Raw genomic sequence first — 14,122 nt, forward strand, 5'->3', positions numbered from 1 at the left:
TAATCTCTTTTCCAGTGTCAGAAAGTTTGTTTTCTATTTTTGGTCCATCTATATAGTTGTTTAAAGTAGGAAGGCAAAGGTTGTCACTGGTACTCCGGAATGTCCAGAAGGAGGAGACCTTCAGTTGACATTTTACATTTCCATTATTTTTTTAGAAGTTAATTTTGCTGCCCTTTAAGGGGTGTTGTGGTTTTGCCTTTTAGTTTAAATCGTTTTGAATTTTGGTATCTTGGTAAGAAACCTCTGTTGCCTATATAGGAAATCACACAGTGCTGGGGAATAGTACTGTTCCCTTCTCTTCTTTATAACAGAGAAAGCTATGTCTTAAGCAGAGGTGATAGAGATTTTGCCTGACATGTGGCATCATTTCTTAGAATACACAACAACTTGGCCATTGGTTTTTCTTCCACTGCATGTGGTTTTAGGCTTATTCTTCAGCTGATGAATTCACCACCTACTCCATTCTTGGGCTGTGAATCCATAGGCTTGAATTCTGTCCTGAGAGCCAAAACTTTGCAACTGCTGAGTTGGTTGGTTTTTTGCCTGGAAAAATTGTTAGGGCAAAATTGATACTTTGATTGGGGAGAGAAAGAGGCAGATTTTCAGATGAAAGCTGTTCCACCCAAATAGTATAAAATTTTTTTGGCTTATTATCTAAAGGCATGGATAGAATTTGATGTGTCATGAGAAAGAGAGAAGTTCATAAATAGTAAACTTAGTGGTGAGTGGGCATCATAAGACCACACATAAGTAGGGTAACCATGTATCCTGTTTGCTAAAGACAGTCCTGGTTTACACCTGTTGTCCTGGAATAATTAACATCCCCTTTTACTCTTGGAAGTGTCATGGTTTTGATGTCTATATATGTACTTATATGCATACAAAGTCATCCTAGTCATAAAGAATGGTTTAAAGAATACAGAGTAGGTGTTAATTCCCTGGTTATTGTTGTCCTTGAATGATGGATTTACTGTTTACTTCGTATTTTTGTTGAATAGTTTATAGTGACTAATAAATGTGTGTGTGTGTGTGTGGTTTTATTTTTTTTAATTTTTGGTATTTTTCCTACAGATGATCTCAATGCCACCCACCAACACTGTGTTTTGGCTGGTTTACCACCTCGGTTTAGTTCCACCCACCGAGTGGCAGAGGTAAGTGTAAATAAAAATGTGATTCAAACTTAATTGGATGTGACAGCAGTGGTTGAATGAGCAATTTTGCATAGAGTTTTGGAAGAGTATTTGATAGGAAAATTGCTTCCATCGAACTTAACATTAGCCTTTATTTACTTGCTTTTTTAGCCTCAAGTTGTCTTGGGTACAGTTTTAAAAAGTGTATTCACAGCATGGGATTAGTATATTTTGCTTCTTTGGGGTTCTGTTTCTTGGAGAAGGTAAAATGCTATTGGCAGGTGTTGCTAGTTAGAGATTTTCTAAGGGGTTTGTATCTGTCAAGGTCAAGGACAGGAGGTGGCCAGAGGAAATGGGGTGGGTTTGTGTGCTTGTACGTGTGTTAGCTGTGACTAGGCTCAATGGTTGAGAACTTACATTTCCCTTAACTTTTGGGTCAGGCTTCTGAGCATGTGAATGTAAATTAAGGAGAGAGTTACAGTGGTGCCCAGAATTTCTGAGCTCCCCAGTTGTGTTCATAACCCACTTTGTTGCTAAATTCTGCCACCACTTGCAGTGGCTGGTGGCCAGCTGATTAGACCAGTTCAGAGTGGAAACCTAGGAGGTGGGAAAAACTCTTAGTAGTCACCTGGGATACTGTGTGACCGATTAAGGAGGGTTCCATAGAGCGGGGGAATAATCATGAGAAGGACTACAAGTTGACCTCGTATCCAAGCTTGTTACCTGTGCTTTGCTTTGTAGATTGCCTTTCCATCATGCCACAGGGGGCCAGGGTGGGAAGTTGGGCAGAAGGAGTACAACAAAGTGGCAGGGGAACACAAGCACAGGCCCTTCTCAATCCCGAGACTGAGTCTGAAGGCAGTGGCATGTCATTCGGTAATTAAGTGGCTTTTCTCATGGAACCGTCATGCTGCTGTGGGCCAGAGAGGGCCTGAGTGTCTACTAAATCAAGATGCCATCAAGCCCATGAAACATTCCTTCGTCCCTTTCTCCTTATGTCCCTAGCCCCCTCTCTTCCGTCCGCGCTCATCTAAATATTTGAGTGCCTGTTACGTGGTCAGCGGCACGACAGGCTTGAGGGAGAGAGCTGTCAACATCATCAACAGGACATCTATGGCCACTACCTCTGTTGAACCTCCATTTTAGTCGGGGAGACAGATCCCAAACAAATAAACACACAGATAATTATCTGAGAGACCTGAAAGTAAGTTCTGTTAGGCAGTGGGGAAGGAAGGACTGACTGAGTAGAGCGAGGACTAGAAGAAGGAATGCATATATGGACAAACGAAGGAACGAATGAACTCTTTACAGGATGCTTTCCCTGTGCCAGGCTCTTGGCTGGCTTTCAAGCCTGGGTGATTTGGGGATGACATTGCCATTAGTAGAAATGGCAGTTGAAGACAGTGAGGGAAGACAGTAGTTCATTCGGTTTTGAACAGGCTGCGTTGGAGCTGCCCAGTGGAGTGGTCTGGCAGATAAATGCAAAGAAGGGACTAAAGCTCTTCTCCTCCATGTCCTGCAATAGAAACGTGCCTACACAGAAGCCACCAAGAGGAGCCCTCCAGAGTACAGTTCGAACAGTACCCCGTGCCCTGATTTCCTTTTTTCCAGGTGGACCAATTTTATGAGGGTAGTGGTGGTTTCAAAATATCCTGAGGTTCAGCATTTTCTGTTTAGTCACAGCTGCCTTTGTGTCTTCTAAGTTTAGGCAACATTGTGAGTGTTAATTAACTTTTAAAAAAAGAAGCAGGTTTGTGTAGTGATGCTGTTGGGAGAAAAACATTATCTCAAATCTATGTCTTTTATGGTCTCTGTACTTGCGTTCAAGCTACTAACTAGACACTTCCACTGTGAATGATGTGACTGTCTTTCTGTGTTATAGATCAGGGTCAACAGACTGTGGCCCATGGGCTAGCCAGCTGTTTTTATAAATAAAATTTTAATTGAAACACAGCCACACTCACTTGATTCTGTTAGTTTATGGCTGCTTTGGAGTTAAAAGGCAAAGCTGCGCAGTCGCAACAAGCCTTGTGGCCTGCAAGCTTAAAATACTTACTATCTGGCCTTTAAAAAAAAAAAAGTTAGCTTTGTTTGATGTGATCTGATGTATACAGGCTTTAATAATCACCTTAAAGTAAAACGTGATTTTTGAAACATCACCATTTTAAGGTAACTTTATTTCTATGAAAAGTCAAAATGATAATGTTCAGTGTTGGTAAAGGTACAGTGAAACAGGTACATTCATATCCTTAGGGAAGTTTTTCTAAGTGGTATACTTTTTGGAAAGCTATATGGGGATGTGTATAAAGTACCATAAAAATATCTTTGATCTCATAACACTGTTTTTGGGAATCAAACCTAGGAAACAATTCAAAGGAAGCACGCGCGCGCACACACACACACACACACACACACACACACAAAAATGTTTATCTAGAGTGACTAAGAGTAGTGAAGAACTGGACAGAACTTTAGTGCCTCTGTAGACATGATTGGTTAATTAAATTAGTATCACCTCAGTGAGCAACCATTGGAAACACTTATTTTGAATACTTAGCTACAGAGAAAAACAGAATAGACACTGTTGTGTACATTCTGGTCACAGCTGTGTGGACAAAGAATCACGTGCAATTAAAATAATTAAAAAAAGGTAAGATGATAGGATTATGATTTAATATTACTTCAAAATTTTTTTCATGTCATATTATTGTTGTCGGTAATAAAAGAGGGAAAAGATTTTTTTTTTCTAACATGAAAGTTACATTAGTATTTCCCTCAAGACAAGAGATGGAAAAAACCCAGGCAGTGTGGTAGCCCTCACTTATTTTATAAATGTCCTCTCCTTCATGCAGAATTAACGTGCTGTGTCTTATCTGTGCCGCACAAAATGGTTTGCTGTTTCCTGTCCGTTCAAAGTATGTTGGAAATAGATTGTCTTAAGGAAGTGATGTTCTGAATTTAATTTTAGTTAATCAGAGAAGAAATCTAGTTTTTTGGTTACATGTGACTAGATTATGTCTGACGGTGCTCGACTGTTATTGGATTTTTTTTTTTTCTTCTGGTTGGAACAGAAGAAATCTGTCCTCCTGAATAGCTTTCTTTTTAATTTAAATTGTATATGTTTTATATATAATTATATTTTGAATACGTAGTTACTCAAATGGTTCAAAATTCAAAAAGTACCCAAGAATAGTTTAAAATCTCTTTCTCCTAAAGCCACCAGCTCCTCCTCCCCAGAGGCAACCAGTGGAGTCAGCTTCTTGTTATCCTTTCTGTGATACTTAATACATATATAAACAAATATGTGTTTAATTAAAACCAGTTTTGACACATACGGTAGCCTACTCTACATTACTATTTTGCACTTTTGCTTTAGGAAGCCGTGGTGATAACTGCTTATCGATATGTATTTCATACCTGGAGTAGGCAGTGGTTTCTTAGATATGACACCAAAAGCACAAACAACCAAAGAAAAAATAGGTAAATTGGACTTCACCAAAGTGAAAAACTATTATGCCTCAGGGGCGCTGGGTGGTGCAGTGGGTTGGATGTCCAACTCTTGGTTTAGGCTCAGGTCATGATCTCAGGGTCGTGAGATTGAGCCCTGTGTTGGGCTCTGTGCTCAGCATGGAGTCTGCTGGAGATTCTCTCTTTCCCTCTCCCCCCATGTTCTCTCTCTCCTTCTCTCTCTAAAATAAATAAATAGGGGCACCTGGGTGGCACAGTTAAGCATCTGACTCTTGGTTTCAGCTCAGGTTGCAGTCTCAGGGTCGTGAGCTTGAGTCCCGCCTTGGGCTCCATGCTCAGCACTGAGTCTGCTTAAGACTCTCTCTACCCCTCCCCACTGTTCTCTATCCCTCTCTCTCTCAAATAAATAAATAAATAAATAAATAAATCTTTTAAATAAATAAATAAATACATCTTAAAAAAAATCCCTTTTATGCTTCAAAAGGTTCCATCAGGAAAGTGGAAAGAGAACTTATAGAATGCAAGAAGTATTTTCTTGTTGCTTATGTCACAAGGTCCTTGTGTCTAGGGTACATAAATAAGTCTCACAACCCAACAATTAAAAAGATAAATAATCCAATTTTTAAAAGACAAAATATCTGAATAGACATGTCTGCAAAGAGGATACACAAGTGGCCAATAAACACACGAAAAGATGTTGAACATCATTAGTCATCAAGGAAATACGGAGCAAGGGGCGCCTGGGTGGCTCAGTCGTTAAGCGTCTGCCTTCGGCTCAGGGCATGATCCCGGCGTTATGGGTTCGAGCCCCACATCAGGCTCCTCCGCTAGGAGCCTGCTTCTTCCTCTCCCACTCCCGCTGCTTGTGTTCCCTCTCTCGCTGGCTGTCTCTATCACTGTCGAATAAATAAATAAAATCTTTTAAAAAAAAAAGGAAATATGGAGCAAAACCACAGTGAGTTATCATGTCACACCCACCAGAATGGCTACAGTCAGAATCACAGTAACAAGTATTGGTGAAGATGTGCAGAAATTGGAACTCTCATGCGCTCCTGGAGGGAATATAAAATAGTTAAGCCACTTTGGAAAACAGTCTGACCTTTCCTCAGAATTTTAAATACAGTCACCTCATGACGTAGCAATTCCACGCCTGAGAGACAGTTACCTCATGACCTAGCAATTCCACACCTGAGAGACAGTCACCTCATGACCTAGCAATTCTACACCTGAGAGAGATGAAAACTTGTACACGAACGTTCTGAGCAGCTTGACTCATAATAGGCAAAAAGTGAAAACAACCTAAAGGTTCATCATATAATGAATGGAAAAACAAAAGCGATTATTTGATTAATACGATTTGATTAATACAATCAAATATTATTTGGCAATAAAAGGGAAGGAATTACTGATACATGCTACGACATAGATGAACCTTGAACTCTCCTGCTCAGTGAAAGAAGCCGGTCACAAAAGATCAGCTATTGTATGATTTTATTTATAGGAAAGGTCCCGCATAGCTAGACCTGTGGTCACAGAAAATAGATGGGTGGTTGTCTGGAACTGGGAAGGTTGGCAGAAAGGGGGCAGCAGGTGACTGCTAAGGGGTACAGTTTGTTTTGGGGAGGTGACCAGAATGTTCTAAAATTAATTGTGGTGATGGTTGTATAACTCTGTAAATATACTATAAACAATGAATTGTATGTTTTCACTGTGTGACTTTTATGACATGTGAATTATATCTCAGTAAAGCTGTTTCCCGTCCCTGCCCAAAAAATGGGCCTTATTGTATGTTCTGTATGACAGATAAAACTCCGAACACCCAGAAAAAAAAGTACCCCCTCCTACCCGCCCCCCCCTTTTTTCTTTGGCTGCAAGTATGGCTCCACTGTAGTTTATTTAATGAGTCCACTATTGGTGGGAAATTTAGGTTGTTTCCAGTCTTTTGTAATAAATGGCATTGTGATTAGTAACCTCTTACGTAGGTCACTCGATACTTGGGAAAGTAAAGGTGTGAGTAGAGCATGTGTATAGATAGAACGTCATTTTAAAAGAGGTTGCAGGAGTGGCTCCGGGACAAAAGTGAGTGGTGATTCAGCTCTACTTTTTGTTTTTTCTTTGTAGAAAGTGGGAGCTGCCTGCTGTTGTGCTTCCAGCACTCTGAGATCTTCATATTAAAATACATATTAGTCAGGCTTCTGTATTTGGCACCATAACTTTGTTTTTCCCAGGCTTATCCATGACACATCGCGTAAAATGGCAATAACCATAGAAAGAATTTTTGTGCCAGGGCATTAGCCTTCAAGGTTATTTCTAAGGGATCTGTTTAAATTATACATGTTGGAATAGAAATACTTTAGGAATACATTTTCCTCATTGGGTTGAAAGGATATTTATAGCTTGCTTTTTATCATTCTTAGGAAATCATGTTGTCATCAGAACCAATGGATGCACTCTCCGTCTGCATCCTTTTCTTTTCTGACATATATCATTCAAAGGAAGAGCTGTCCATTTGACCTCTGTTTTGCTCCTACAGACAAAGTGAGGGATGAACTAGTTATCTGTGCCCTTGCCAATACCAAAGTACTAAGTTCTGCCTTTGAACATGCCTTGAGGGCATGAGCCACATATTCTCCATTATTTGAAGAACCTATTCCGCCAAGGACTGCAGCTGCTTGGTGTATGGTTTTTGCAGAAAAGGAAAATGAGTTCTTTGCCCTGTGTTTATAACTTCAGTTTGTTTTTTTTTTTCCCCACTGTTACTTTTCCATTTTGTGGGCTGTTGAACCAATCAGTCTGGTTACCTTTCTTTCCCATTGTTAGGTTCAGGACGCTTATAACAAAGTCAGTGTCTTTGACTTCTTGGTTAATTAATTATTCACCCAAAAACTACTTACTGAGTTTCTTTTACATTTAGGACTTGGTTCTAGATACTGGAGTATCTGTAGAAAAAAATACATACATATAATACAATGGTGTGTGTGTGTGTGTATACATGTATATATGTACATATACATACATACATGGCTTTAGCCTCAGGGAGCCTACTGTTTAGTGATATAAGGCCCACATCATAAAGGAAAATCAGCAAGGAGAGAGGCCCAAGTGAGGCCAAACTGGCAATACAGAGTCCAGGGAGCAGGCCACTACAGTAATTCTTAAGTTGAATATGGGCTGAGCTGTGGGGGGCAACAGGTGAAAGACTAGAAAAGGGACAAATGTGAACATCCCTAGGAAGCATTGTATGGTAAACTTGGATTTTGCTTCTAATCTTGATTTCTGTCTCTGCAGTGCTCGACTGGAACCTTGGATTATATCTTACAGCGCTGCCAGCTGGCTCTGCAGAATGTCCGTAATGAGGCAGACAATGGTGATATTTCTTTGAAATCCTTTGAGCCTGCAGTTCTGAAACAAGGAGAAGAAATTCACAATGAGGTGAGACTTTCAAGAACTGGGAAGCTACTTGCAAGCTAACAAGTTGATCTGCCATAATTTCATATGGGTGTGAGCCCTGAAAGTCCTCAGTGAGAGAGAAAGAACAGTTTAATTACTCACAACGACAGCAGTAGCCAGAGTATCCACATTTTTATGCCAGTTCTGCAAACCTCTTTTTCAGCAGGACAATGCGAAGTGGGCCCATAATGTGGGTGCATGCAGGGCTTGTTGTATAGGAGGGGACCTTGAGCAAAGGGAAGCCAAATCTTTTATAATAGGTAGTAACCCTGCCTGACCTTTGCTCCAAACAAGATACCGTCTTTATCCTCCTAGGCTGTAAGCATCCCTGCCCTTTGTTCCGGAGGAGAAGCTATAACTTCCAAGGTTGTTCGCTAAACATTCTCGCATTAGGAGGCTGAGGTAGAGGGAAGTCAGTGCCTTGCTCAAACACATGCAGAAGCACAAGACTCACGAAGAGTAATCTGCCCGCAAAACCAGTGGGAATCATGGGTGGAGCCTAAGAGGAGGGGGCAGAGCCTGGCTTGTTATTTACAAAACGAGGTACATGCCGTCAGTCCCACCATACAAGGTTTTACAAACTTTGCTGCTCTCAGCAATACCCTTGCCGCTTTTGCTTTATCTTTGGACTGTAAATGTTGTTGTCTGTTTAATACTTCTAAAAACTCAGCTCGTTTTTTAAAAAAAGATTTATTGATTGATTATTTTAGAGAGGGAGAAAGAGTGGGGAGGGGGAGAGGGAGAGAGAGAGAGAATCCCCAGTGGACTCTCTGCTGAGCACAGAGCATGACGCGGCCCGATCCCACGACCCTGAGATCATGACCTGAGCGGAAATCAAGAGTCAGATGTTTAACTGACTGAGCCACCCAGGCGCCCCATAACTCAGCTCATTTTTTATGTAAATACATTTCTTTGAAAGGGAAGCTTTGTATTACCACTTTAAGTAGAAGCCAGTATCACTAGCCAAAAGAAAAAGGAACCAGAAAAATCTTGCCAGTGAAAACAGAGCAGTGTTACCACCTTCCAGCAGGTGCTTTTGCTGGGAGAAGGCTCTGAGCCTCAAGTCTCCATTATCCATGGGAGAAAGGAGATTCACGTACAGCTTCATAAATTTTCTCTAATAGTCATTGAATGTTATACTTCAGATGGGTGAGTTTTGTCATGGGTGTATTATACCTCACAACAAAAAACACTAAAAGGAAAAAAAGAGATTCCCAAGTGATAGAGAACTGTTGAAGGTTATCGCCAACCTGCATCTTTCTCTTTGCTAGAGTTGGAAGGATTGATGGAGAATTTGGAATACAAAAATGTTCTCTTTCGTCCTTTCAACAAGTAATGACTGACCATGCTCCTGGTACCGCCTGTGTGCTTTAGCTATACTGGTAAGTCAGACAGTCGTCCTAGAGCAGGGAGATGCCAGATAATATGCCTAATGCATCTGTTCATCAGGTGGTATGCTAGATCGAGAGAACTAGAAAAAATTCCCCTGAGAAGATGTGCCGCGAGCAGGGGCTTGAAGGACGTAAGGAGTGAGCCATGTAGAGATCTGGGGAACAGCATTTTGGGCGGAGGGAGATGCCCCCACAAAATCTGTGATGTGGAGAATGTCTGCTGTTTCCAGACTAGGTAAGGGACAGTCTAGTTGGAATGGCGGGAGTGGGGCTGCGAGTTAGAGGACAGGAGGTCACAGAGGTGGTATTAGGGGACTGGAAAGCAGCAGATCAAATCAGTCCTTGGCGGTCCCTATAAGGACAACCACTTTCCTGTCTACTCATAGGGAAATGGAGAGCCATCGAGGGGTTTGGAGCAGAGGAAAAACAATGTCTCCTTCCACAATATCATGTCTTTAAAGAGATATTTAGGATCTTACGAAGTACTCCACACTTTGTGAAACATTGCCAAAATCTCCAGAACCAAAGGCAAAGGGATTCTTCCATTCCAGGAAATAACAGCCACTTCTGCTCTCAGGACTGACTTTCTTCCCTTCATTGTGCCTGATAAGTGTCCCATTTTCTCTCCTCTCTGTCCTCGCTAGAGACATTGCTGATAGCTAGAACCTCAAGAAACATAAGCATTTATGGGCCTGGTGACCTCACTGAATTAGATTCAGGAGCAAAGTTATGTCTTTCTCCATATTTGTAGTAAAGAAATTGTAATCTGGAAATCTAAGTCTTTTCCTTCTCTACATACCTTGCAATGTCAGGATTCGAGCTAGCAGAATGGGTGCTCTCTTTAACACTCACGTGGGCTATTTTTGCCCCCGTCCTTCTGGTCTTCTTCTGTGACTGACTGAGATGTTTTGTTGTCATCAACCAGTGGGGGCAGTCTGTAAAATCACCCTGTTTATCTAACAGTAGACTATTGTCATCTGAACCCATTAGCCTCAGAAAGGGACTGGCTGCTTTTGACATTGTATATGTTAGCAAAGTGGGATAGAGATATATCAGAAACCTCAGCCCCTTGAAACTGTGGTCTAGGGTTGAAGGGAGAGAGAGAGATCTTGAATCTAAACAGTGTGTGTGCTCTTCTTGTCCATCCCCCCAATCTCTGATTCTTCAAGGCCATCCCCTTAAAGAATGAATTCCATATGTCAAGGCATATCGTCAGATACTATTCTTTGGCCATACACGCTGGCCTGGGATGGAGCACTGGCATGCTGGTTTTCTACCGTGTCCTGTTGTTAAGCAATAGCACACATGTCCATAATAGTTCCCTCGGGTTCTTTATTGTTTGCTTTCCTGTTTCTTAAAAGCCATGTGCCTTCGCTGCTCCAATTATAGGATGAAGCCCTTGGTTTTATATGCTGCAGGCTTTCAGGCTATGTGGGTGTAGATGTGGCTTGTTTTCCTTAGATGGTTTCTAACCAAGCGATTTGGGAATTTTGGGGAGTAGAACTGAATACCTTAAGATATGTTTTCCTAATTTAAGATGCTTGGCAAAGATCTTTTGTCCAGTTGGAAGCAGAATCTTCCTGCATGTTTTTAAATATTGTTTTCCTTCTTAAAAATAGTTTTGGTCAACCTGTATCTTCCTTAAAGTTACTGTGAAAGGGCCTTCAAAGGGTGGCTCTTTGTACACTGGACATTAACATCTCTCCTGGTCTCACGTCTTTCTCAATGAGATAACTTATTCCAGTTATTACAGTGAGACATTAACCCCACTGGACCTGTTCACGCAGCTCATGAGGGAACTGACTGAGCTGAGCTGGGGCCAAACCAAGAGCCCAAACTAACTCGGCAGAAGAAAAGTGGGTGACAGTTGCTTACCTGTAAGAGGATGGAGGTGATTTACAGCATATGGTGATTTACAGTATATGGTAGCTCATAAATATGATTTTGAACTTTACTGCCGAATGCCCCATGTTTCAGGTAGGCAGGTTTCTTCCCCTTCAGACTCTTCCTAAACATCTTTTGGGAGAAAAATATTTCTCGACCGATCGTTTAGACTGTTCCAAGTACAGGTTAGTTATGAGGGTTATAAGGGATGGTTTTCCGAGTCACAGTGATGAAACTGAAACGTGGACATGCTTTCATATTTCTCTGATGATTCAGACGGCCTTTCAAGAACGTGCAAGGCCTCTGGGTTGTCGGTAGGCTTTGGTTAAATACGTGGGGGCATTGCTTACCTTTGTGGTACATTGGCCCACAAGATTGAATCATAGTGAATTTCTTTTAAGGGCATGTCCAAAATTTGGTTCATCAGCATCATGAACTCTCAGAGAACCTCAAGAGAGTTCCTGTGTTTTGTCTCCCTGAGGCTCACATCTTTGGGGATCTGTATCACCTGTGGCGTGTTCCTGGCCTCAGGTCAGCCGCAGCCCTCCTGATGGCTTGTCTCTTATTTCTGCTCTGATAGTTATGAGCTTCCTGGGGGCACCATACCCTGGAGAAGGGATGGAGACCCTACTCCCGGCATGCTTAGCACTTTATTGGTCAGTTGCTATGGTTGGCCTTTTATTTATTTAGTTAGTTATTTACTTATAATTTTTTTTAGCCCTGAAGAAATTCAGGCTTCCCTTCTATTCTGAATTCTGACCTGTCAGCTTATATGCAGAATCCACACAGCGACTTTTCCTTTCTGATCCCTACAGTTTAGGGAGAAAAAAAATAAAAATAACTTTTTTTGCTTGGTTGTGGTTTTCTTTTCTTTTCGTTTTCTTTTTCTTTTTTCTTTTTTCTTTTTGTAACTCAAACTCTGAATCAAGGGGCTGAAAATCTTTTTTGCTTCCTTAATTAATTTTACGAAAGCAGCCAACGTCTTCTCTTGGCAGTGGGGGAAGTGGTGAGGGTGACATTTGCTTAAAATCCTGTCCTGTTTTTTGCCCACGACACTGAAAACGAAAACGTCAGGTTCTGGAGTCGAATAAAATGCGTGCCAGTGGATTTGATGCCCAGAAAGGTTGTCATTTCCTGGGCAGTACTTCAGCTCATGAATAAACCTCTGCTGGGAGTAAGTCCTCAGTGTTGAACTTTACTGACTGGCCTCAGTGGGAGGGGGGTGGGCATGAAATGACATGGATGTTAAAACTTTTCCTGCTTAGAAAACTTTATCAGATTGTGAGGTCCTTGGGGACAATAAGTTCTAGGCCTTGTGGCCTCCTTCGTTTTGCTTTCTTAGCATCTAGCAAGTGCCCGGCATATAGTAGGCTCTTCATTATTAACCCACTGATCCTCTCCACAAACCTATGTGGTTGTTATGTAATGATCTTTTTTTTTTTTTTAAGATTTTATTTATTTATTCGACAGAGATAGAGACAGCCAGTGAGAGAGGGAACACAAGCAGGGGGAGTGGGAGAGGAAGAAGCAGGCTCCCAGTGGAGGAGCCTGATGTGGGGCTTGATCCCAGAACGCCGGGATCACGCCCTGAGCCAAACGCAGACGCTTAACCGCTGTGCCACCCAGGCGCCGCTGTTATGTAATGATCTTTATTTACAGGTGACCTAGCTATTTGGCGGTGGAGCCCTTATTCTTCCTCATGGCACCGTCTGCTTCAAATGATAGCTGGGCATCTGAGGAGGAAGAGGAAGTCACCATTTATTACAATGGACAGGGTCTTTCTTTGCTTTCTTGTCTGATAGCAGAGTCTGGAGGTATGCCCCTCACCAGTCTTCTGAGTTTTAATTTACTGAAATCTAGACTCGGGTATACCCTGGTGATAGGTTGGATTAACTCATTACAGGGGATAATCGATTTTCTTCCCTGGGACACCACGGTGGCCAGGGCTTACATGTTTTGTCCTCATCGATGGAAATAACCAGCCCCAAGATAGGAAAACCTTTTAAAATCTTTTCAGCTCTCCCTGACATAGGGCATGATACCATGCTGATAGGCTGTTCCTGTAGCGTGAACACATTTCACGCAGTCTCTTAAAAATAACTTGTCTTGTAATAAATAACGTTGTTAAACCTGTATCTTCAGAGAAGTTGAACTACACTTGTATTCGCTCTCCCTTCAAAGCAGTCGAGTTTACTTCTGTTAACAACTGTCCCTTAATACCACAGGTAAGGTTCAGCAACTATTGTCTTAATATTGTCTACATTCCTTTTTTTTGTTTAAACAGCTTTAACTGAAATCAGTTCTACATATCAAACAAACATTTAATTAATGTAAACTAAAACCCTTTCCTATGACTGGGTGTTCTCAGGTTAGTTACTCGAGACATTTTCACCATTGTTAAATCTTCACAAGTTGCTTTTGTTTGCCTCATGAAAGTTCAATATGGATAAACACAAAAATTCTTTGTGGTTACAGGTAAAGATTATAATAGTTTGTCTGTATAAGGAACATGATTACCTTAACAAAGTCAGATGACCCAACATTAAGCTGTGAAAGCTCTACATTTCTTTAGAGGGCAGAGGTAAAAAGGGTTTGAGGGATGAATAGAGTTGGACTTCGACAGTACAATTTGATTTTTTTCAAGTTGAAGATGAGTTTTCAAAGATGTGGAAAGTGGATAGAAAACAGTTTCTTACCCTTCCAAAGCTTTACTCAGCCTCTCATCTACGTAACATTGGGATTGTTTCAGTTGCAAGGGACAGAAAACTCAGCCTAACTTGGCTTAAATAGAAAAGGCTT

The 14,122-nt window shown here is 41.4% G+C and overlaps 1 protein-coding gene across 3 annotated transcripts in view; it reads left to right on the forward strand.

The window, feature by feature from the left end:
• The window catches only part of FTO (FTO alpha-ketoglutarate dependent dioxygenase), a 282,764-nt gene that overhangs the window by 68,873 nt on the left and 199,769 nt on the right, over positions 1–14,122 (forward strand). For all 3 annotated transcript variants that reach the window (XM_034638936.1, XM_034638937.1, XM_019797912.2), the window contains 2 exons: positions 1,072–1,151; positions 7,887–8,030. In XM_034638936.1, coding sequence (XP_034494827.1) covers positions 1,072–1,151; positions 7,887–8,030 — 224 coding nt within the window. The remainder of the gene's footprint in view (positions 1–1,071; positions 1,152–7,886; positions 8,031–14,122) is intronic.

Source organism: Ailuropoda melanoleuca, chromosome 12, assembly GCF_002007445.2.
Source record: "Ailuropoda melanoleuca isolate Jingjing chromosome 12, ASM200744v2, whole genome shotgun sequence".
NCBI classification, from domain to species: domain Eukaryota; kingdom Metazoa; phylum Chordata; class Mammalia; order Carnivora; family Ursidae; genus Ailuropoda; species Ailuropoda melanoleuca.